Source organism: Myotis brandtii, unplaced genomic scaffold (assembly GCF_000412655.1).
Source record: "Myotis brandtii unplaced genomic scaffold, ASM41265v1 scaffold639, whole genome shotgun sequence".
In the NCBI taxonomy this organism is placed as follows: Eukaryota; Metazoa; Chordata; class Mammalia; order Chiroptera; family Vespertilionidae; genus Myotis; species Myotis brandtii.
The window spans coordinates 702,131-728,336 of record NW_005370452.1 but is presented as its reverse complement, the minus strand read 5'-3'; the positions used below and the strand labels follow the sequence as shown (position 1 = coordinate 728,336).

The 26,206-nt window shown below is 47.7% G+C and overlaps 1 protein-coding gene across 1 annotated transcript in view; it reads left to right on the top strand.

Annotated features, from left to right (window-relative positions):
• Positions 1-26,206, top strand: part of ADARB2 (adenosine deaminase, RNA-specific, B2 (non-functional)) — a 183,882-nt gene that overhangs the window by 49,919 nt on the left and 107,757 nt on the right. Inside the window, exon 5 of the mRNA XM_014528504.1 lies at positions 1-159. Within this exon, the coding sequence (XP_014383990.1) occupies positions 1-159 (159 nt within the window). The remainder of the gene's footprint in view (positions 160-26,206) is intronic.

The window sequence follows — 26,206 nt, the reverse complement described above, 5'->3', positions numbered from 1 at the left end:
GTCATGGCCGTGAGCGTGGACGGCAGGATGTTTGAAGGCTCCGGACGCAGCAAGAAGCTGGCCAAGGGCCAGGCGGCGCAGGCGGCCCTCCAGGCCCTCTTCGACATCCGGCTGCCCGGCCACATGCCCAGCAGGAGTAAAAGTCACCTCCTGCCCCAGGTGAGAATTCTCAGGTAGCTCCCTGCAGGTGGCCTCTCCCGGATGCTAGGAGACCGTGAGCTGGGACGGGCAGCAGGCAGCCCCCGCTCCAGTCGCTGTAAGTAGAGAGCGCCCACACGCACCTCTCCCAGAACAGCCAGCTCAGCTCCGGTTCAGCCTCACCATTAGAGGATTTGTCAGGCTTAAGGGGAGAGAATCGTGTGCATATAAAGAAAGAACGTCAACATTCGGACTTAGCAGAGGGGCGGGGGAAGAGTGAAGTCAGGTGTTGTTTGTGGTGACACCAATGTTAGGAAACGGAGCAGGGCAACAGCAGGGCCCGTCCCCAGATGGGCTGACAGGGAAGGACAGCTGGCATCGGTGGGTCTACCCTTCAGTGACTTGGTTGCTGAGCGTTCTGCAGCAGGAGGACTAGAGGAGGTGAAATGCATGTTAGGAAGCAGTTTGGGTGGAGTGTCTCACTGGGGAGTCTGGAGAAAGGGAAGCGAATGTGAATCATCGCCTCAGTCATTCCACCCAGAGGCAGGGGCCTGAGCGGCAGCCACACGGAGGGGAAGGTCAGAGGGTCCAACCCTCACCTGGGAGCAGAGGGCTCCAAACAAGGGCAGGCTGGGACCTGGTGTCAGCAACCTCCCTCCGGCCCTTTCACACCAGCGACAGGTCTGCTTTCTTACGCTGGTTCACCTTTGCTCATGCAAAGAACACTTTCATAGCACCGTCCATGTGTCAGGAATGAGTCTTATCCCTTGTCCTTCCAAATCTTGTAACTGCTTATATATGCAAATTACCTTCTGTCTTAGCATTTTCAAAATTGTCAGTAGGCATCACTAATGTATTAGAGGCAGGAAAGTATCTTTATTGACTTTGGTGTCAATCGCGGGGAGGAACATAGTTCAAATGCACTTAATGCAGTGCAGGTAAGTCCCCAGTAACTGTGAAGTGTTGCTACCATGGCTGTCCCGATCACCTACCTCGCAGCCCTTGCAACAGAACCTGCCGTCACTTTGGGAAGCCTCGTATCAGTGAAGGAGGCAGGGTGCCGCCCAGACCTCAGGGAGCAGGAAGGACACGCCACAGCGACCAAACCTAATGCACAGAACAGATGCCTCGAGCTAAGTCACAGTGCTCAGAAAGCACTGATGGGAGGGGGGTCCTCCGCTCGCAGCTCATTGAGTGAGGGAGAGAGACTGTCCAACAAGAGCCCAATCGAGGGAAGGCTGTTTCTCCTGCTATCTCTGCCCCCAACGCCATCAGTCATTTCCACATATTTGTTGAACCTTCTCAAGAGCGGGTTGTAGGGATTTAGACCATCATCTCCATCGGTCTTGCCTTTCAGCCCACCCCCAAATAACACGCAATCCACATAGAAACCGGGTGTTTGAAAGAAGGTGGGGATTGAAGGTCCCTGAGCACCTCCTGCCAGAAGAATTCAGCCTCATTTCTCCCTCCTGGCACCTCCATTTTATATTGTTTTCTCTCTTTTTCCTTCTGATCCTGTTTCTCCATTAACTGTAGCTTTAGCTTGCCACCACGCCCAAGGAAGCCACTATGCGCCCCGCAAGCTGGCTGAGCCCAGGTGGCCCAAGGCCTCCACATCACCTGTCCTCTCACCTCCTTCTCCAGAAGGCCCACCTGCAGAGCGTGCAGTGGTGTGTCCCCTCGTCTTCCGGCCTGTCGTTCCTGGCGTGGCCACCCCACCAAAAGCCCTCACGGCCCCACATTTCCTGTTCAGTAAGAAACATTCGTTCTCCCTTGCACCCACTCTCCGCCCACCCACCCCAAACGAGCATTGAGGGATGTCAGGGAGCTGCAGCTGAAACATGTTCCTCTCTTGTCGTCACCCCCGAGCTCGCGCTGTGGAGGAGCCAGGCAGCACCACTGCTTCGTAACAGTCATTTGACCCCAGAAAGCAGCACATCAGTTAAAGCCACGGCTGCTAAATTATTTTTCTCTGACAGTCTGCTAACCACCCCGACGGGATGATGGAGGGCTCGGAGCAGCGAGAGGGCTGAGGGCCATCCATCACGCCCGGGCACTGCAGTCCTGAGGCTCGTTACTGGGTCTTCGACCCTTCCCCAGGCTGGGTGGGGCCCAGTGGGTCAGGGGACCCAGGACCAGGTGCCACTGGCGGCTTCATTAAATTCAAATGCTGTCTGGCACACAGTCTGGATGCAGGGACTGATCTTTACAAAGCAATTCCAAGAGTCCCTGTAAAGGCTGCTCTGCTCTCCTGCTTGGCCCAACACTGTCTATGCAGCAGGCGCCTCGTTCGGCTGATTCGGCTGGTCCTGCTGGCACCGTGGTCCTGAGCTCCCGTTCCCTTCGCCATCCTGCCTAGCTGCACTGTTCGCACCTGCTCGGGGACATCATGCCGGGCACCCTGTCTTGGCTGGGCTCCCAGAACCACCACCCACAGTCCCTGAAGGCAGGTCCCCCCACCAGTGACCGTGGAGGACACTCCCCAAGGCCACCCGGGGGGAGGCAGACAGTCGACAATGGAGAGACGTAATTTCAGGAACTTGGGTACTGGCACCAATATTTAATGTCCTTTGCCCCAAGTCCCGGGTTCTCCCTACACAGGGGACAACAAGCCAAGCGTCTGGTTCTGACACCCGTGTTGGTCACACGTGTACAGAAGCAAACATGTCTCTGCTTTACCCAAAGGCTCGGTCTTGTGTGAAGGAAGCTTCAGAAGCAGCCCTCATGTTACCTCTGTAGGGAAGTAATGAAATTAAGTAATGCTACCGCTTTAAGTAGTATCAACAAAAAAACATTTCAGATGTGACAGTGCCTAGGGCAGCCGTGGGCAAACTACGGCCCGCGGGCCGGATCCGGCCCGTTTGAAATGAATAAAACTAAAAAAAAAAAAGACCGTACCCTTTTATGTAATGATGTTTACTTTGAATTTATATTAGTTCACACAAACACTCCATCCATGCTTTTGTTCCGGCCCTCCGGTCCAGTTTAAGAACCCATTGTGGCCCTCGAGTCAAAAAGTTTGCCCACCCCTGGCCTAGGGGCACGCACGAAATGCAGGAGGTGCTAGAAGGAGGGCCAGGGACCTGCCCCACAATTCTCAAGAGGGTGGCTCAGACGACTGCACTGCCAGGTAACCTGCCCTTTGGAACCTCAGGGCTCCCAGCCTCGGCCTGGGGAGCAGGACCAGCAGAGCGGGCTGGACGCTTGCTTATCATCAAGACAATCCTGACTGAGCATCAGTCCCAACACCCCTCAGGTAAAGAGGTTGGTGCCACTGCACTCTTCTTCCAATCACCGACTTTCATCGTCCAGTCATCGAAAGAGAGAAGCAGGCCTCCTCCCAGGTAACACCGCATCCTTCTCCAAGCAGCTTGTTTCCGCCTCGATTTTGGGAGAGCAATTTCTAAAGAATGATGTTCTCCATAAAGATGAAGATCACAGGGCTTGGTTTCTCCAGGATCTGGTTCTCACCATGTACTCGCTCAGAATGAGGCTAGTTCTGATCCTACAATTTCATGAGGTATGACTTCAGGTCTCAGAGCCAGAATGCTGAGACCAAGGCTTTATTGGTTTTTCTAAACCGCAGTACAGACCTAAGTGGGCAGCGTCTACACCGCTCGCCCAGTGCTCCAGGAGGCAGCTGGGCCCAGCCCCTCAGACACTTTCTTCATCTGAGGTGCTGTCTCCTCTGGCACAGAATTCCTCTCGGTTAACAAGATACTTGGGAGTAATAATAAAGACCAAGTCAGATTACAAATGCCCATTTCCTGGAAGCACCATCTTAAAATAAAAGAAGAAGAAAACCACACAATTTACATCTCTCTCCTTCATTTCCCATCCCTCGGCATGAGAAGAGTTTAATTCATAACAGCGTTAAATTCACCCAGAAAGGCATATCTCTATGTTCCCTTCCCATGGAAAAGGGTCCTTGGGGAGAATAACATACATGTGATGGGAGTAAACAGAAAGTGAGGAAAAGGCAAGCTAACGCTAGAAAGGGGGAGGCATCATGAAGCATCACCCGTTTCTTCTAGGAGGGGCAGAAACCACGGGATTATGTAACTAACGTAAAGGAAACCATTTATTTTTAATGTTCAACATTTCATAGTAAATTGGATCAGAACTCCTGCATGGGCCCCATTCCATGGAGTCCGCCCCCAGAATTAGCTGCCGAGTTAGATGGAGGACAGGCTCTTGCTCCACGCGTGACAGCTGGGCTGCAGGCGCTCACAGGATGGTTGCAAAAATTCGGTTTCCTTCTTCCAAACACCAGGGTGCCCAGCTGCCTCTGGTCACTTGACAGACTGCCTTTCCAATCTCGTGCTCCCGCTAATCTACTCGCTCAGTAGATGCAGCACCCTAACCGCTGTAACAGGACTGGTCATTATATTGCTGTAACAGACTAGCAGTAGAGGGTCCTCAAATTTTCAATAAGCTTCAACTAAAAGTGATTTGATGTGGAAGCCACACACACTGGGCCTCACACTGCCCACCGTGTGCCCAGGACACCCTGGAACAGCGGCTGATGCCACAGCAACATCCCCTGCTCGGCCAGACCTTCACCAGGTCCCTGTTCCCTCAGAAGCACTGATGGCAGGAACGACAGTGACAGTTACTTCACTGTCATTGCACATGGAAATTTCTTCTAAAATCCCTCCCTCATGAGGGTTTTGCAGGCTTTGTAGATGCTTAACAGTACATTTATACAATATACTAGAGACCCGGTGCATGAAATTCATGCACAGGGGGTGGAGGTGGGGGGAGAGGGGGGAGGTCCTTCAGCCCTGCCTGCACCCTCTAACAATCCAGGACCACTGGCTCCTAACCGCTTATCTGCTTGCCTACTTAATTGCCCCTAACCACTCTGCTTGCCTGCCTCATTGCCCCTAACCGCCTCTGCCTGCCTGCCTGATTCCCCCTAACCACTCTGCCTGCCTGATCGCCCCAACTGCTCACCTGCCTGCCTGATCGCCCCTAACTGCCTCTGCCTGCCTGCCTCATTGCCCCTCATATTACACTTTTATTATTATAGATATGAAGTGTGATATAATAAATATTTATACAATACACATTTACACAAGGTATATACAGAATGCGCATATAAATAAACACTTATACCACGATATACAATGCACAATATACATTGATAGAGTAGCCTCTACCATCTGACTTCCTACTGAAACAAGTTTGGTGCCTTTTTGGTAAGAGCTAAATATGTATTTAAGTCTGTGTGTTCTCAATACTGTTTGGCATTTTCAAATGTAGTTAATATTTCTTAAGCAGAGTCTATAAAGCAGGCCTTCCCACTTGCCTCGTTATTCTGCAGCCACGATTCATGCTGGTGACAGTGGTGACTATGGGGAGATTTTATTAGGAGCTGATATTCTCAGGCTCGCTGGGCCCCGTATTGTTCTAGGTGCTTTACATACAATAACACTTTCAAGACTGATAAACACCTGGGAGGGGCACGTTCACGTTCCAATCACCCAGATGAGGACACTGGGGTGCGGGAAGGCTAAGTCCTCTGCCCAGAGTCCAGCTGGTGAGGGTGGGGCCGGGAGGACAATAAGGGAGCCCTCAGACTCCAGCCTGCCTCTGCCTCGACTCCAGCACCTGCACAGGCCTGTTCAGGAGACGCAGCACCGTGTGACCGGGCACCGTGACAGTGACTCAAGGGTGCATGTTGCTCGTTCAAGACAGGGAGCAAGAGGCGCTGACTGACTGAGAGGTCCCAGAGCTTGGCCACATGATCGGGAAGTGGGCACCCAGGGCCAGGGCCCCACTCCCACAGCTGAGTCCCACAGATGGAACACCGGAGCTCAGGATGGGGCGGACTTGGGGGCACGTTCAGAACTCTCTGTCAGGGGGTTCCTCACTGGGCTGACCCCCCTCGGAGCCCGGGGTGACTGGGAGCTCGCCAATGGCCCCCACACTGGGAGATCACCTCCGTCAGCACGAAGCCTGCCCTTCTCTGGGAGGCTTTGTTGGGCGACCAGGTCCCCTCTTCCTCGGGGACACATTCTTACACTGAAAGGAGAGGGACAGCCAATGGAAGAATGCCAGCATGTAAATGAGCCAGAGACAGCGAAGAAGACTGGCCAAGAGGGGGAGGGGCTCCTGGCAGCTGCAGAGTGCCCATGAGAGATGGGAAAGAAATGCAGGGAAGGGAGGGGCCCAAGCTTGCCATTTGCAACATCTTGGAAGGGCTTTGTCCCTAGCAAACTTTAGCTCCTTGGCCCAGCAGTGACCTCCCCCTCTGTGCTGTCCTGGGCTGTGGGGGCATGTCGCTACTTGCATCTGGTCTCTGGCCTCTGCTCCCCCAAAGCCCCAGGAGTCCCACGGGGAGGCCAGCTGCCTGTAGAGAGACCCCTATTCTCAGGATGGAGCAGAGAGCTCCCCGTGGTGCTGAGCAGCCCTACAGCTGCTCCATCTACATCAAGCTGTCAAACTCAAAGGCTAACACGGGCCAAATAAACAAGGCATGCAGCCCGCAGGCAGCAAGTTTGACATGTTTGACCTACATGGGTGGTGCATGGTGGGCTGTGCACACTGGGTCCAAGAGGGGGCACTGGAACCTGGCTCCTCCTTGTCTCTGCTTCTCCTAGGCCTCACATTCTGAACTCTTGTGTCTTCCCACATGAGCTCTGGTTCCCTGGGAAGCAGGAGGCAAGAGAAGGGTGGGGTGCAGGGGGTCTCCTGGGTGAAAGGGAGTGAGGTCTGTGGCGCCTGCAAGCTGGAGCAGGATTGTGTGGGAGGGCCGCCAGCCACGATGCAGAGGCCATGTCTGGGCTAGGCCACGGGGTGGCACAAGCTCCGGCCACAGGGGCAGAGAGGCCAGTTGCAGATGCGGCATGGCTGGGCAGCTGCCACTGGGACCCCTGCGGGCCTCAGAGGCACTTTGCTGGGCGCTGCCCAGTGCTTGACCTGCAAGGGACAGGGCCCTCTCAGGAGTTAGAGCTCTGCTCCCACTGGCCCACGTGGGGGACCCACACCCCCAGGCCCTGGTCCCGTCCTAAGGAAACATGAGCAAAGCAGGCAGTGGTGATGCCTTGAGAAGCATTAAGGCCTGCTTCCCTTCTTGGAGCTTTTAGACTCTCAGGAAACTGCAAGGAATGTTCTTCCCATCAGACTATCTGGTAGTCACTCCCACTACGTGGTGCTCAGCCAACCCACCAACCACCATGCGCGCCCTGGGGCCATATGCAACCTCTCTCTCTCTCTCTCTGTATCTCTCTGTCTCTCTCTGTCTCTGTCTCTCTCTGTCTCTCTGTATCTCTCTATCTCTCTGTCTCTCTCTATCTCTCTGTCTCTCTCTGTATCTCTGTCTCTCCCTATCTCTCTGTATCTGTATCTGTCTTCTCGGTATCTTTCTGTCTCTCTGTCTCTCTGTATCTCTCTGTCTCTGTTTCTGTCTCTGACTTTCTGTCTCTCTCTGTATCTCTGTCTCTCTATATCTCTCTCTGTATCTCTGTCTCTGTGTCTCTGTATCTCTGTCTCTTTCTGTCTCTCTCTCTCTGTCCCTCCCTTCACTTTTCCACCCTCACTTTCCAATTACCCTGAGTTTATTCATCCCCTTTCAGCCATCCTGGTGCACATACAGTAGCAGTATACAGGGGTGGGCAAAAGTAGGTTCACAGCTGTAGTATGTGAAACAGTTTATTTTGTATTATATATTTTTCCATATGAACAACTGTAAACCTACTTTTGCCCATCCCTGCATTGGGTGCTCTGCATACATGTGATTCTATGTAAGCGCCGTGTCAGGGGGCATGTATTCAGCATGTGCTTGGTGCTGGGCCTGATGGAAGTGCCTCCAGGATTACCCAGGTTCTGGCAGAGAATGAACAGACAATCTGAGCATCGACATCGTGTCCTGGGCTTTGTGACCTGTGTGTTTGCATTTCCATCTTGGGCAGCTGACAGGTCACAAGACGCCCATCCTGGGTCAGGGGGTGAACATGGTCCAGGGAGATGAGAGTTGGCATGGCCTCCCGCGTCAGACCGCCTGCGCCCTCACTCACTGTGGGGCCTCCCCGCTTCCTCACGGTGCCTCGTTTCCTGGCCTGTAAAGTGAGATGATCGTGAAAGTGTTTACCTTGCATAATGGTGGGAGAATGAAATGGTTAATATATGCAAAGTGCTTATAATAGCACTTGGCAGAGGGAATTCCCGTGTTTGTCATTCTTACTCCAGGGACGCTGGCTGTGGGCATGTGGCACAGGTAGACACACAGGTCATTGGGAGGAGGCAGGGCAAATGCTCCAAGAAAAATTTAGATTTGCTCCTCTAATCCCATTGTGGGGAGCAAGGGGAGAGAGTGGGAGGGAGTGCATCTTCTAAAATAACCAACCTGGGGCTCAGGCTGGGTGGGGAGGTGGGAGCCGGGGCCTCGACTGCCCTTAGCTGCACTAAGATGCCCTTGGGCTTCTTTGGGTCTCAGTTTCCTTGTCTTGAAAAGACAGGACTGTGAGTAGATGTTCGCTTTCTGCCGTCATGCTCCAAGCAAATAGAAGCCAGTGCGAAAGGCCCATATGCCAGCACACTGTGTACAACATGGGCTCAATATGCTAGCAGCCACTTACTGTATAACATTTAAGAGTAACACACACAAACACGCCACCATGTTGACACGCAATCTGTAGCATTCTGTCCAAAACCAGAGCTTGTATTTTCTCACTCCAGCAGTGTTTTCCATTACAGTCTAGTTTCCCAGACCGAAGGGGACAAAACTGGGGACAGCAGCAGGTGGAGGAAGCTGAGGTGACACAGCGAGCTATGCTCATCATGGCTGTCCCCGCGGGCCTCCCCTCCTCACGGTGGTGTCCAGAGAGGGACGTGAGGGAGAAACCCCCTCCGATTCTCTTACCTTTTGCTCCTGGCACCAGGGTCCTTGAGAAGGCTTGCAGACTGGCTGCGTGTCCAAGGCTGTTTAAATCTATTGCATCCTGAGGTCATTCATGTCTGTTCCACCCTCAGCTCTCTGGAGCAGTCTGGAATGCAAGGAGTCAGCGATGTTCAGATCCAGTTTCTCCCTCCTCATACGGCCTTATTTTTTTTAAAGTAAAATGCAGTGACTACCCCTATTCTCCCAGGGCTAGAGTGAAACCTGGGTTCACAGTGTCACTGTCCTTCCTGTCACTTGGACCTCTCTGAGCTCACATGCCCTCCTGCCCCCTCCCCATCTTGTCACCTCCATCTGCACTTGCTAGGGCTCAACGATGGAGGGTGAAACTACAGTTTGTGACAATAGCACCACAATTAAATATTTTTGAAATGCATTTTTCTAAATTCATGAGCCCAGTGGAACTGTGCGAGCACTTGAAAACATAAGCCTTCAGAATAAAAACCACCCTACAAACCCCACGCAGGAGAGGCTGTTGTAAGGGGGGTGGTGGGGGGCACTTTCCCTGTGGTGGTGATTCCAAGGAGGCAGTGAAGACGCCATCTTCTGCCCGCAGGGTGCGTCTCTCCACGGCTTAGCCATGCGCGATGGTGTCAACGTCAGCATAAGGAAGAGTATTTGGTAAAGTGACTCAGTTTGCCTGGTTTGGGGAGAGTTTTGATTCGTTTATCTAGACTGAGAAGCTGGAGTGAATAGGACGCTTCCGTTAAATGCCCGTGTTGGCCGGCAGCACCCCTGGAGTGTCACTCGGGGACCCAACGCCAGGAGACAGGAAGCAGGAATGCCCAGGACATGGAGGCAACTATGCAGCGACTGGCCTTCCTCCCACAGAACCTCATCCCCACTAGAAGGGACACATCTGAGCCTCAACCATAGGAGGGCAGGAAGGCTCAGGCACTTCAGGCCTTCGGATTGGGGTCCCCATGCCTGGAACCTCCAGAGGGCCAGGAAACAAGTGCCCCCCAGGAGGACAAGGCATCAGCTACAGGGGCCTTTGCTGTGAGAATGGTGTCACGGGCAAAGCATGGGAAAGTGAAGGGTGGGGGAACCTGATGAAACCAGGGAAGAAGAAAAGCCTTACCAGAGGAGGGCAAGTTTGACGTGCAGGTCTGGAAGCACCCCCAGACGACTGGAACAGCATGAGGAAAAGCCCGGGGAGGATGTGTGTCACAGCGCAGGGCCGAGTTGGCAGTGCCCGCTGGAAGGAGAGGCATCAGTGGTTGCAGAGGGGCTGGGTCTTCCCAGAGGAGTTGTTTGCAGCTGCGGGAGCCCCTGAGGAATCATGTGGCCAGGTGAGGCCTCGGGGTGTGTGTGGGGATGGACAAGAGTGGGACAGAGACTGCAGTGTGGTTTTAGGCCATCACATTTTAGAAACCTGAGGGACAACCAGGTTAAATCCAGCTCCACTCCATACAGCTGGGTGCCCTTGGGCACCTCACTCAAAACCTCTGCGTGTCCTGGTCTGTGAAATGGGCAGCTTCTCTGCAGAAGGAGGGGCTGAGCGCCTCTGAGGACGAGGGCAGTGGCGTGGGAAGGCTAAGTGACCGACGTCCGTGTCTACTGTCCTGTGACTTGGTCTTTGGTTCAGCCAGGAGGTCAGACAATGGTAGCACCTTAGAACCAAGGACCCAGCCCCTAATGGGATAGAAAAGGCCCCAGGTCCTGTGGAAGGGAGAAAGTTGCCCACGGACGGGGGCGAGTGAGTGGGAGAAGCAGGGTGGTACCTTGCTGGTTTCATGATGTGAAGTTTACTCCTGCAAAACTTGGATTTTATGAGGAGGCTTCAGTGACTTTGAAGTAAGAAAAGCCCGGAATTCGCTTTGTATAGACACCATGTCTAGTAAACCTAGAGGCATCTTTATCCAGAATTTTACTTTGCACTTCAGATTCCAAGGAGGTAATAACTCCAGCAGCCTGTGCCTGGTCACCATGCAGACAGCACCCTTCTCTGTCTGAACCAAGACCCACAATCAAAGAAAACCAAAATCCTGACCCATGCGGAGAACACAGTGAACTGAAACCGTGTGTTGGCAGAAACATGTTTTTAAAATCTGATCTCTTTTCCCAGTTGACTTCTCACCCAGTTGAGATGGAGGCGCCAGGTAGATAGGGATCAGAATGTCAGCTGCTGATGGAGATGCTGGACCAGCTCAGGTGCCTTGAGGACGGGCTTCCTAACCCCAACTGCGCCAGGTTCCTACCAGTCACAAGTGTAGCTGGACGCTGCAGACACTTCTCCACCCAGCCCAGACCCGCCTGGGCATCGCGAGCACGGCCTCTGCAGGTCTGTGACCCCAGAGAGGATGAGGGAACACCAGGCCCCGAAGACCCCAGTCGGATGAATCACTCTCCTTCACCCCGAAGCCCAAACCACAGGGCTGTTTTAATGAGTAAATGAGACATCCTGGCACATTTAGCTGCGGGAAGGAGTGCCGTAGGACAGGTGGTTTTCTGGATGATGCTAATTGAGTTCTAGACCACTGTGCTTGGGGCCACAGAACACGTGAAGGCTGACAAACCCATGTGTGACGTGCTTCCTTTCCAATTAGCTGTCAGTGTCCCAGCTCTCTCAGGAAACCGCGTTAGAATGCAAGAGAGCAAACGTGATGCCACAGAATAGCCTCGAAACGCCACGGTTTATGTCAAAAGCAGATCATCCCAAACCTTTGTGTTTTGTTGTTGGGAATACTTCTTGCACTCTGCACGCGACCTCCGAGAGGTGGGTGCCTGTCGTAGATGAGCGCTCCCTCCGTCTTAGCAGGACGAGGACAACCTGTGGGGACAGCACCTGCTCAGCTTTGCAAGGTGAGGAAAGCTCTCTTTCTTACTGAAAGGACTGACTTAGAAATTATTCAAACTTTGGCACCAATCTACTCTGAATGGGGCCGGCTGATATTTTTTCTTCATTTGTCTGCATTAATCCCTTTTGTAATCAAAGCAGGTGGGAGGAGGGAGGCAGACAGGAAAGTGAGACCAACCAAAGCGCAGGCTCTGGTCTGAAAGAGCCACTTGATAACCTCTAAGCGACAGAGGTTCTGACGACCCCACACAAAAGTAGCAGTTGGCAGGACTGGGATCCAAAAGGGTGGCCTCTGTCTTCTCCTCTAAGAGCTGGGTCAATAGAAGGGAAGGGAGACGCTTTGCAGCTGTGACTGTGTCGTGGCTGTTTCAGACTCAAACCTTGTCCACGTTTTCAGTAGGGGAGCCTGTTAGCTCTGCAGAAAGGCTGCTGTAGGCTGGGCAGGGGGCCAGGCTGGCGTCAGGGCTGCACAGGAGAGATGCTGGCAGGCAAGGAAAGCTACAAGCCATCCAAGCAAGAATCAGAAAGGATCGCAGGAGAGGAATGATGCTTCAAATCCAGAGCACAGGGCCCTACAGAGACTGCTGGCGACTGGGATGTGGACGTGAGTTAGGACTGAAGTGGACGTCAGTGTGAGCGAGCTGGCAGGCAGCCTCTGAGCCCTGTAAAGGAGCAGACAGCCCGTCCACCACTGGGCACCACTGGCTGCAGGAGCAAAGGAGGCCACCAATTTGTCCTCTCCCAGCTGAGAAGTCCCTCACCGAACCCCTCCCTTCTCACTCGCTGGAATTTCAGGAGCCATCCAGAGACTGGGACTCTCATTAAAGGAACCCACTCTGTCCTCATGGGAGCCATCCCACAGAGAAAACTCACACAGTTTTTAAAGTCTGCATCATTCTAGACAAAATCATTCTGATTTTCTTGGTTTTGTACTTCCCCATACAGTATAGGGACATTGGGGGCAGGGGGCTAGAAGAAAGAGGGAATGGCTAAAACAAAACATTTTATTTGACAGCAATTAGAAGAAGAGAAATTGGAAATGGGGAAAGAATGATACAAATAAAGTTTTTCTGAAATGCAGTTTTGGGGGAGCAGAAGCAGCGAACTGGCTGACAGTCCATTGAAACCGTGCAGCTCCAGGCAGCTAACTTTGGGCCGGGTGAGTTTACTAGTAAGTATGCAGGGCTGGGCTTGGGCAGTGGCCTGTGATGAAGTGCTCACCAGCCGGAAGGACTGAAAGGAGAAATGGCTGTCACATTGTCAATCTGCTTCCTGTTCCCAACACAACGCCCCAGAGTTGGGAGCTGTGGTTCTCCCTCCATGTTTCTCCATGTGGGCCTGCCTCACTGACTGTTTCTCATTTAAAATAGATGGTTGTGTTCAGGACACGATATAATGTGCGCAATGATTCCAGTTCACTGTGCAAAGCACCATGGCCACACTAAGGGACAAGGCAGAGCAAAGGCAGTCCCAGTGGAAAACACCCATGTGCAGTGTCACAGTACATGGAACTGACAGGACCCAGAGACGCCGGGATTGGACTGTGACTCAGACATGGACTCCACAATTACACATCTTCATGAATACGGGGTCCTTTTTATAGTCTGACTGGTCATCTTGGAAGATTTTATGATTCACTCCCTTAAGGTCTCCTGGAAGTTGAAAATTGGAATTAAATACAATGAAGTCGATATAGTAAGATGGTATGGATAATTGGAATGACCTAAGAAAAGAATCAGTGACATAGATTCCATTCTAAGCCTTCCACCCACCTCCATGACAATGATGAGGAGAGGGGTTGGGGGAAGGGAGGGGCAGTGAGCTCCTGCCTGCACACAGGCTGCATGGCATCAAAGAAACCTGACCACTGGCCTAGCACCTGGCAATTCACAACAGCCCCTCGTTCACCTGTCACAGGAGCCATATCTACCTGTCCATTCCCTTCAGTGACACAGCTGTGCCACTAGTTTGTAGGGAGAGTTGAAATCCTGAGTGGAAATCACTCTGGGCATTGTGTCTTTCCCAATCCGTGTTGGGTTTTTGGGGGGTTTTTTTTGGCCAAGTGTTGGAATCTAATTTGTAGACAAGTAAACACACACACACACACACACACACACACACACGCACGTACGCACGCTCGCACTCATTAACATGTACTATATGGCTGTACTTTATACTGCTCTCCCAGTAATTAACAACTTTGTAAAAGTCAATATTTGGTTATACATAAAACTCACACAGCAAATCTTACATACAAAAGAGAGACCATTTTCTTTGAATTCATGCTACAGTCGCCCAGTTCCACAGGTTCCTGCTGGCTGATGCCTCGGGCACCCTCTGCTCCCAGGCTCAACTCTGCTTCCCTGGGAAGAGGAGAGGAGCGGGGGACACGGCCGCGGAAAGGCCACTGCCATTGAGAATCGCTGGTGAAGACCAGAAGTAATGAGCTGAACCTTCCTGACGGTAATTCTTCCCAGCACTGAGGACTGTCATAAAACTCCCCCTGGCAGCCCTCAGTGGATGAGAAGTGTAATATGTTCTACAGAGAACTTCTGTGGTCTCCTGGGGGTGAGCAGACCACGGGAAATGGCCTTTCCTGGAGGAACACCTTGTAACTCAGAAGCAGCTGAACCTAAATGGAGTTGCAAAGGTCACTCTTATTTTATAACAAGAAGAAATATCCAAGGAACCTTCAAACACTTCATTCCCCTTCCACCGCCATGTGGTACTCATACATCATAATATGGAATTATCTGCCTTTCTACAGCAAGGATATTCATTTAATAAATATTTGGGGTGGGGGTCTGACAATGTAATAATCTCAAGGGATGCAAAGATGTGCAAGAATTAACTAATTACAGCATTAGACACCAGTGTTTAAGACACTAAGGAAGCAAAGGTAAACCTGATAAAGCTCATTAAGAAACTCACGGTGAGCATGAGACGCAGACCCGAAAATAATCACCTGACAATGAGATAATCACCTTCATGGAGATGTTACTACATCCCATAAGTGTCTGATTATTGCAAAGTGAGTAACATTTTAAATGTGTTACAGAATCCAGTTGTGTGAATGCCCCCTGAAGTGAACAGCCTAGGGTACAGCAAAGAAATTTTGAAAAGAGTTTGTGCTGAATTTATGCATTCCATAAATTTGAATGTTTCTGTAGGAGTTTCTTAAAATGGGGGACACGTTTAGAAATCAGTGGACTTTAAAAACAAATTATTTTTGAATAAGGGCTAATTATGTTTTCATTTGTTATGAAGATATATGGAAACATGCTGTGAATGGTCATATTAACCACAATAGCCAAATGTGAAAACACATTTAGCACCATTCAAATCCAAATTCAGTGTGAAGGCACTTGGAAGGCAGTTTATTTGTGATGTAAACATATCTCTGACTTGTTTGCACGAAATAGGATAAACCAAGCAGTGAGCTAGTTGCAAAAACAATGAGATAATCAAGATGTGCAAATTTTGCTTTGATGACTTTTGAAATCTGAGAAAAGTGACAGTGTTTCCTATTTAGACAGGAACTTATTTATTCTTATTTAAAACATATAAAAATGTTCCTTGCCCAGCCAGTGTAGCTCAGCGGTTGAGCATCAACTCCGGAACCAAGAGGCCACCAGTTTGATTCCCAATCAGAGCACAGGCCCAGGTTACAGGCTCAATCCCTGGTGGGGAACATGCAGGAGGCAGCTGATTAATGATATTTCTCTCTCATCTTTCTATCTCTCAATCCCTCTCCCTTCCTCTCTCTAAAAAAAAAATCAATAAAACATTTTTCAAAAGAAACACAAAATTTATATTTAAAAAATGAAATAAAAATGTTCCTTAAGGTTTAGAAAAGACATGAATGACTTCCAAAGTTTGTTCATAGCCAACTAATGGGTTGCAAACAGTCAGGCCTACTTGCAAAGAGACTGGTTCCATGGATCCATCCATCCATCTACCTATCCACTCATCCATCCATCTATCCATCCACCCATCTGTCTGTCTGTCCATCCAACCAAACATGCATCTATCCATTTTACAAATACTTAATGAGCAGGACTCTGTCAGAGGTCATGTGTCAGGTCCTAGGAATACACAGAGGTGAATAAGATAAAGTCCTTGCCCTGGAGAATTGCTCATAACTTGGTCAACAGCTTCCCAAATTGTGGCCAAAAAACTCCCTGCAGACTCTCTGCCTGGGTATCCTATTCAAAAACACAGACACTGGGAACCAGCCCTGGACTTGCCAAATCAGAATACCTTGGGCTGCATTTTTAACAAATACCTTAAATGATTCTTAGTCGTGCTAAAATTTCAGAATTAAACTCTGGGAAAGGTTTGAAATGAAAACAAATAATTACATTTCATTGCGTTGCTGTAGAGATGTGTTAAGAGTTTGGTAAAAGCGAGGAAAGAGGGCTAACTCAGACCCCACGAAAAAAAGACCCTTTGTTAGCGATAGATAACACAGCTTGGCTCCTACACACAGGAGCTGCACAAAGAAATTCCACACACCCTGTAAAAACTCAAATGGTAAAATAGGAAGTTAATTTTAACTCTATACAAATGTGTTTGGCTTTGTGGAACAACTTTTCTTATCAAAGGAAAACTCCAATACCCAAGAAATAACCCACCTTGAGAACTTAACGATTCATTTATTAAGGTGGTAAATCTTAATAAAAAAAAATCATTATGGAAGTACCCAAATTGGCAGATGTAAATCACAACTATAACTGTATATAAACATATGCTGTATGCAGCCCAAGGTATGCAGGTATAAATTGTGTGTGTGCAGATGCAAGGACATATTCTTAACTCTCCTGGAGCACACTTCTCGTTAAGAATCAGAGGATTGATCTGTGAGCTCACTTATGACAGCTTCAGAGATTACTGCTGACGGCAGGTGCCCAGCACCAGTCACAGCAATCAAGGCATTTGACAAAATATTTTCAAATGTACGTCACCCCAAAGAGGACCTGATCTCTTTCTTACTACATGTCATCAACTAATTAATCAATAAGAAACTGATCATCTTGATATCTGATGAGCACCCCCTCAACAGCACACATTATCCTCTTCCTCTATATTCTCCATCTATGACTGATGCAAGGAGGTGATGCAGCCAACAGTCTCTCTCTTGTCCTGGTCTCACCCATCCAAAGGTGAAAGGCACATTCTCATAGAAAACACTGTCATTGTGCTTCTGGTCTCATTGTTCCCACTTGTCCCAATAACCTTATGCATAAGCATTTCCATTATGAGGTTATCTGCATTTGTGAAAAGAGCACTGGTGTCCATTTTTTTGTTTGTTTGTTTGTTTGTTTGTTTTAAATATATTTGTATTGATTTCAGAGAGGAAGGAAAAGGGAGCTAGAGATAGAAACATCAATGATGAGAGAGAATCATCTATAGGCTGCCTCCTCTATGCCCCGCACTGTGGACCGAGCCCACAACCCAGGCATGTGTCCTGACCAGGCATTGAACCGTGACCTCCTGGTTTATAGGTCGACGCTCAACCACTGAGCCACACTGGCAGGACAGGTGTCTGTTTATTTCATCTGGTTGGTGGCAGATGAAACCCTTGGGCTGCATGGGTTCTGGGCTGGTCACTCGCTGTTCATTGCTATTCACTTGTATTGGAGTTGGGCTGCCCTGGTGCTCTTTGCATCCGTGATGGCGGTAGCATCACCAGCATCGCCAGGAAGCCTGAGTGTGCAGGAGCGACAGGGAGGAGCTGACCTCCAGCAGCGGGTCTTCCCCAATCCAATTTTTGCAAAGCAGCTGCTCCTCCTGATGCAACGTCTCCCTTTCACCTGCTAGACTCTAGTCTACAGTTGGTGACTTGCCTCCCTCTCTTCCCCAGCTGTCACCTTCCTACCGACACACACATTTCTGTGTTCCTGTGTGACCTCCTCTCTGCTAATCACACACTTTCCCTATTTATGAGAACTATGTCTTAGCATGATGAGAAGAATGTGCTGAGATAGAAGGACAATTATTTTCTGAGGCCAACCCCCTCTGAGTTACACGAGCAGGCAGTCTGCACAGGGGTGAGGACCATGGACTTAGGACCCCTCAGTCCCCGTCTCAATCCTGGCTCTGCCCCGTGACACATGGCGTGACATTGGGCACATTGCTATTCACTGTGTTCTGTAAGGTTGGGGATGTAGGAGGACCCACTTTTTAGGGCTGTGGGAGGGCAAATGAAAGTGCCTGGTGCACAGGGGGACGCAACATCCTGCCCAGGATGCAACGCCAGTAGCTTAGCTATTGTGTAATATCGGATAACTCCAACGTAAGCCATTATGGCACCAAGTTAATCACAGCCAAGGGAAAAGTTAGTAAAAATTGAGTATACTCAGCTAAGCCTGGGGCGCTTCTAATGAGCTTGGCAACTGAATGAGAAACGGATCAAGCACTTTGTGTTAATGAGCTTAGGGACTTGGGTTCTGGGCTGGTCACTTGCCATTGGAATTAGGCACGGGTTCCCTGCAAGCAGTTCTGCGCTGTCAACAAACGTAACTGCTAATAGTTTCCTGGGTTTTTCTGATCTATTTTTGAGGACAGGGAAGGAGATGGTGGGGGTTAGGTGGGAGGAAAGATCAATAACCCAAAATCTAGAGAGAAGGGAAAATATCAAGTGTGCTTCCCTATGTAATCAGATCAATTATTTTCCTCCATCCGGTTTATGCACTCTAAGACCCTTAATCTGAATTCTTTTTCTGTCATGTTGCATGCCTCTGTATCACTTAGCTGCTTTTCTGGCAAGTCCTCCTTTTTTTTCCTTTGGGGGTTTCTTTGTCTACCCATGTTTGATCGTACCGCCATATCTAGATGTTGAGTCGTTCAGTGGCTGCTCCTTGGGTGGCAGTGGCTCCTTGGGCTGTGGTTGCTCCTCGAGCAGTTGTGGTAGCAGCTGCTCCTCATTTGGTAGCAGCTCCTCTGGTGGGTGCTGTTCACAGTTGTGGTCAGATCAATTATTTTGACTTAATAAATCACCCTAGCAGGTTTGGCTCAGTGGATAGAGTGTCAGCCTATGGACTGAAGAGTCCCAGGTTTGATTCCGGTCAAGGGCACATGCTTGGGTTGCAGGCTCGATCCCCAGTAGAGGATGTGCAGGAGGCAGCCAATCAATGATTCTCTCTCATCATTGATGTTTCTATCTCTCTCTCCCTCTCCTTTCTTCTCTAAAATCAATAAAAAATATATTTTTTAAAAAAACAAAGAAATTTAAAAAATAAATCAATTTAGTCAAACAAAGCATTTGAAAGTTTGGGGAATTTTTTTCTCAAATGAATTGATAGTCCTATCTGAAGTAACTTAACCAGTCAGTTTTTCTGTATTGACTAGGTAGTATCACAGAACCAAAATTACAAAAATTTACAAAAGAGGGGGAGGGACAGGTAGAAGGCTTTGTTGCTTAGCTTAGTGATTTCTCTCTTATAGTTCTCTCCTCCACCCTCAGTGGGCAAGCATCTGTGCTATCTTGAAGTCCCTTGAATTCTATGTCAAAATATCAAAAATACAGCATTCTTTGCTGGAAGGATTTTCATTAATCAGCCAAAGGTATTTCACATCTGTCAGATGTCAAAAAATAAGCATTTCCATCCTTGCCTGTTTGCAGATTCGGGATTTTAACTCACAGGTGCACTAATCCTAAGGTTCACATGTATAACCAGAGGAAAAGGAGGGGCCATTCTGAGTCAGATCAGATCCAAGTCTTGTAGCCTAGCTGACAATTGCAAAGGAATCTTTTCTGAAAACTAACAACCACCACATCGCAGGTAAAAGAGATATCTGACACACCCCTAAAAGCTTGCTAAATAATTCCAATGGATGGGTCCATAATCGATTAGCTTAGTGTGGTAAAGTCTCCAGAGTATGGAGTGGATAGATGGTTCACTGGGGTAAAAAAAAAAAAAAAGAAAGAAAGAAAATCTAGAACTTTTAAAACTTTGTATTTAATATCTTTCTATATAATATAAGGCTAATATGCAAATTGTCCCCTCAGGAGTTCGACTGACTGTGAGTTCAACCGCTCGCTATGATGTGCACTGACCACCAGGGGGTGGTGTGGAATGAAGGAAGGCCCTGATCGGCAGCAGGCAGCCAGGGGAAGGAAGGCCCTGATCAGCCCTGATCACTGGCCAGACCTAGGGACCCTACCGTGCATGAATTTTGTGCATGAATTTTGGGCCTCTAGTTAGTTTCATAACTTCATTGAGATATGAATCAGATACAGTCAAACCTTGGTTCACAAACGTCTCCCATCTTGAACAATCTGGACCTGCTTGTTCATGGAAAAAATGTCTCAGTTGTTGAACAACCCTTTCACGCTGATACATCATCAGCATGGCAAAAAGGATCTCTCAGACCACAAACAAAGGAGAGAATGCCAGTCAGTTTACCACTAAACCTCAGCTTGTTGGCATCTCGGGAAATTGTGTTGTGAATACTTTTGTAGGTTTTTTGCTTTTGCTGCTGGCAAATGGACAATTAGCACAGTTTTAAAACATAAAGAGGCCATCAAGAGTGCTAATGTTGCTAAGGGTGTGAAAGAACAATGATCACAGGCAGTTGAAGAGGTAGAAAAACCATTGTTGATTTGGTAAAGAAATAGCAGTTAGCCATTGACAACAGCATTTTGGAGGCAATGATATGTGAAAAAGCAAAGATGCTGCATACTGACCTGAGAGACACCCCTGGAATGAGTGCTGAAAGGGATTCCTTTAAGGCTAGAAGGGAATGCTTTGATAACTTTAAGAAAATAAGTGCTTGTTTATAACTTAAACAGTACATTAGACTGTTCTATATGTAAGAAAAGCTAAAACAGGGAATCATTTGGGGGTCTGGAATGAATTAATTAAATTTACATTATTTCAAATGGGGATAATTGATTCAGTTTTCAAACAAATCACTTCTCAAACAGCCTTCCAGAATGAATTAAATTCAAGAACCGGAGTTCCATTGTACCATAAAATTCTTCCTTTTAAAGTATACAACTCAGTGTTTTTTAGTATAGTCACAGAATTGTGCAGCCATCACTACTACCCAGTTTCAGAACATTTTCATCACCCAAAAAAAAACAACCTATTAGCATTTTCCCCTTTCCCCAAACCCAAGAACCCCTAATCTACTTTCTATTTCTAAGGATTTGCCTATTCTGAATATTTCATGTAAATGAAATCATACAATTTGTGATGTTTTATGTCTGGCTTCCCTTCTCTCACTTAAGCAGAATTTTTTTCAGTCTATCCATGTTTTAGAATGTATCACTATTTCATTTACTTTTTATGACCTCATAATATTCCATTTTATGGATATACCACAGTTTATGCATCCATTCATCAGTTGATCCATTCCATTTGGGTTTTTCCACTTTTTGGCTGTTATAAATAATGTTAAATTTAAATACACATTTTTATTTAGGCATATGTTTTTATTTCTCTTGAGTATATGCCTAACAGTGGAATTGCTGTTTCAAATGTATTTAACATTATGAAAAATTTCCAAACTGTTATTCCAAACTGGCTGCATCATGTTACAATCCCACCAGAAATGTATAAGAGTTTTTTTTATTTTTTTATTAAATTTATTGAAATGACCTGGCCTGTGTGGCTCAATGGTTGAGTGTCGGCCTATAACCCAGGAGGTCATGGTTCGATTCCCAGTCAGGGCACATGTCCAGTTGCAAGCTCGATCCCCAGTATGGGGCGTGCAAGAGGCAGCCAATCAATGTTTCTCTCCCATCAATGTTTCTCTTTTTCCCTCTCCCTTCCTCTCTCTAAAAATCAATAAAAATATTTTTTTATTTATTGGAGTGACATTGGTTAATAAAATTATATAAGTTCCAGATGTACAATTCTATACTACATCATCTATATATTATACTAGAGGTTCGATGCACAAAATTCATGCAAGGGGCTCGGCCCTCTCAGTCCCACCTGCCTTGGCTGGCCCTCACAGCCCTGGCTTCGTCCAGAAAGTCATCTGGATGGTTGTTCTGCTGTTTGGTCTAATTAGCATGTTAGCTTTTTGTTATTTAGGACTAGAGGCCCATTGCACGAAATTTGTGCATGGGTATGGTCCCTAGGCCTGGCCTGTGATCAGGGCCATCTTCCCCAGCTGCCCGCAGCCAGCCCCGCCCCCTGCCACCACCCACCCCCGGTTCCCCATTCACCATTGGGTGATCAGTGCCTGACGGCTGGGGGAAGGGACTGAGCAGTCAGCTGTTCCTGCCCACTTGCTGGCCCCACCCCTGCCACTGGTGGCCATCAGGCAATCAGAGCCTGCCATCCAGGGATAGGGACCAAGAGGTGGTCAGTGCACCTCATGGTGACTGGTCCAGCAGTCGTTCTGGTCATTCTGCCCTTAGGGTCAATTTGCATATTACCCTTTTATTATATAGGATTGTCTGTTCACCACCCAAGATACTGAATATCTTTAAATGTGCCTTTGCCATGTGTCCTAGTATATATTCTTTGGAGAAATATCCATTCAAATTCTTGGACTGTTTTGATTTTGATCTTTTTCTTACTAGTAAGATTTCTTTATGTATTCTGGTTGCTAATCCCTTATCAGATAAATGACTCCCATTCTGTATGTTGTATTCTCACTTTTTTAATGATATTTTTTGAAGTACAAAAGTTTTCCATTTTGATGAAGTTTCATTTATCTATTTTTCCTCTTGTAATTTGTTCTTTCGGATTCATAGCTAAGAAAACTTTACCTAACCTAAGGTCATGAAGATTCACTCCTAGGTTTTCTTCTAGAACCTCCAGGAAAGTAGTCCCCCCTGATTCTAGGTTTTGCTTTCTGTGGTTTCAGTTACCATGGTCAAACTGAGATCCAAAAATATCACATGGAAAATTCCAGAAATAAATAATTCATAACTTTTAATTAGCATATTTGCTCTTTATTATATAGGACTAGAGGCCCAGTGCATGAAATTCATGCATGGGTATGGTCCCTAGGCCTGGCCTGTAATCAGGGCCATAAACAATTCATAACTTTTAAATTGTGCACTATTCTGAGTAGTGTGATGAAATCTCTCGCTGTCCTGCTCCACCCCGCCCAGGACATGGATCACCCCTTGTCCTGTGTACATGCGCTGTATATGCTCCCCGCCCCCATCCCATTAGTCACTTAGTAACCATCTCAGTTATCAGATCAACTGTCACACTATCACAGTACTTGTGTCAAGTAACCCTTATTTTATTTAATAATGGCTCCAAAGGGCAAGGATAGTGATGCTGGCAATTTGATATTCCAGAGAAGCTGTGAAATGTGTGTAGGTATAGGAAAAAGCACAGTATATATAGGATGGGGTACTATCTGTGGTTTCAGGCATCCGTTGGGGATCTTGGAAGGTATCTCCCCTTGGATAGGGAGGATGACTGTATACTGTTGAGTAGAAGGGGGAGAGCAGACGCCCTTGTCTTATTCCTAATCTTAGGGTGAAAGTGATCGGTCTGAGCATGATGTGAGTTGTGGGTGTTTGCAGAGGCTCTTTATCTGGTTGAGGAGGTTCCCTTCTGTCATTCATTTGTGAAGTGTGTCTCACAATTTTTTAATGTCTATGTTTGTCTAAGTTTAACAAATTATATGAATAGAGGGGTCATTATTATCTATAAATAAATTCGTATGCATATGTGGAGTAAATGTTCAAAGCTACGTTAGGCATAATCACATACAATCAAAAAGTTTGAAGATCACTGGGGTCAAGCGTGGCATCTTCAAGGCCATGGCCGTGACTGGCCCACAGCAGGACAGCCGTCTCACCGTTCCACGTCACGCTCCAAACACCACCGACTTCTGTGCAAGTGCCTGGGAGGAAACCAAGCGAGCGTGTGGCTGAATCAGCCCTAGCTCATCCCTCCTTGCTAACGGAGTCTTTTTTCCCATCTTTGGACAAAAAAGAACATGGATAAAATTCAGCAATTATCTATTTCCCACTTTTAAGGAAACACCCAAATAATAAAGTGTCATTCAAGGGAAGAGACCATTGAACACTGAACATGTCACTTCAGTCCAGGAAAACACTCCAGTCACTTCTCTATATATAATTAGGAAAAACAGAAGAAAAAAATGTTTTCTCTCCTCCACAGAGCTTGACTACTTCTAACCCTGAATCACAGCCCTTACTCGAGCCTTCTCAACAAGCAGCAAGAAATCAAAATAGGCAGCCCTGCATGGCGCCCTGCTCCGCCACCCCGAGAGCACTCTGTCCAGTCTGGTTTCCAGGAGACTAATCACGTACACAGGCTGGTTTGTGACACCCAGAATCTGGGGCCTATGCTTGGCTGAGATGCTATTTGCCCCAAACTGCCACATATGGACCTTAAAAGGGGCAAAGAGTCAGTGTTTTGGAGAGCAATTAACAAGATACCTATGCCCTAGCTGGTTTGGCTCAGTGGATAGAGTGCTGTCCTGTGGACTGGAGGGTCCCAGGTTTGATTCCAGTCAAGGGCACATGCCTGGGTTTCGGGCTCGATCTCCAGTAGGGGGCATCCAGGAGGCAGCTAATCAATGATTCTCTCTCATCATTGATGTTTCTATTTCTCTCTTCCTCTCCCTTCCTCTCTGAAATCAATAAAAATACATTTTTTTAAAAAAACAAGATATCTAGACAGGTGTTCTCAAGACCCCTCAGCTTCCAAAGTAACAAGGGCAAGCAGGAAAGTTCAGGTGGGAGCTAATGGGGCAGAAACCGTGGCCAGAGGGAGAGTAAAAGTGTGAACCGGAGAGCAAGCAATGGGGAGGCTGGAAATGGTCAGCTGGTCAGCATCAGGACCTTTCTCGGAAATCCTAGGGCCAAAGGAGCTGGTGAGGATGCCAACCAGGCCTGGCCCGCCCTCCCCAGGTAAACAATTGCTTTCACAGTTAAAAATGCCAGGATGTTCTGTTTCCAGTCTAAAAAATTGTGAATAAGTGATACATTTTAATAGATTTAATTACTCAGATTCTTAAGAATCCCTGGAACAAATTGAACAGCAGAGGTTTTTCTCATTATTTTATCCACATTTTCATTATTGTCAGTGCCTGGATTTCCATTTAGAAATAAATAGCCTGACAATTTTTACATCTCAACTGGCAGCAGACACAGAATGCGAGGCAGCTGCCAAAAAGCTCTCTGTCATGCTGGAATGTAGTATTGCCGCGGGCTGTTAAACCCTTTATCGGCATCGCTGCCAGAGGCTGCCTGCCTCAGAGTGTACACTTTGTATTGGCTCAGAGCAATGTGTCTGAACTCGACATGTCATAGGTTAGCCCAGCGACAAACTTCTGGAACCCCCTTTCTCTCACGCCGGTTCTTGATAAGCAAAGTGAAATAAGGGTTGTATGGGCCACTGTTCTACATGGTGATTGAGACACAGACATAACTCTGTGGGGAAGGTAACAGGGCCTTCTCCTCCACTTTATAAAAAATCTGGGGGAGCCACTCCCTACTCTGGGACACCTGCAAAATATAATGGTAACAGTAATCACCAACCAATGGAATAATATTTGAATTACTCCACAAAAAGAAGCATTAAGTTGAAGAATTGAGCCTTGCTTGGTTTATTTCCAACTGGTATTAGTAGCACAGGCCACTGTTTTCTCTGTCACATTCTAACTACCAAAGGGCACATATATCCTCTTCATTAGAAGGTCTCCCCTATCTTCTGCCCATTTTCTCGTTCGACTGTTTTCACTGAAGAGTTTTGTGAGTCCTTTGCATCCTCTACATACCAGTTCTTTGCCAGACCTGTGATTTGCCGATATTTTCTCTCAGTTTATACCTTCTCTTTCATCCTCTTCAGGGGGTTGTTGTCCACAGGGCAAAGGCTTTCAATGGTGATGAAATCTAATTCTTCAACTTTTCCTTTTATGGATTGTGCTTTTGGTGTTGAGTCTAGGGATTCTTTGCCTTGCTATAGATCCTGAAATTTTCTCCTATTTTTTTTTCTAAAAAAAATAATTCTAAGATCTATTTTTAGGTAATTTTAACATAAGGTGTGATGGAGCTTGGGGTTTTGGGAGGAGGGGGTGCCTATAAAAGTCCAGTTGCTCCAGCCCATTTGTTGAAAAGGTGATTCTTCCTCCATTGAATTCCTCCTGTACCTTTGTCAAAATTCAGTTGGGCATACTCCTGTGGGCCTATTGCTGGGTTCTCTCTCTGTTCTACTGATGTACACATCTGTCTCCTCACCAATACAAGCTTGATTACTGCAGCAATACCTTATTTTCTTAAAAAGAGTTTATCAAGACTATTTTCTGCAGATCATCCATCATTTTGGACTTAGAAGATCGTATTCTATTACAATGGAATGAGCTCTCCATAGCTATTAAGATCTATTTGACTCTTTCCTATTTTTCCTTCATTG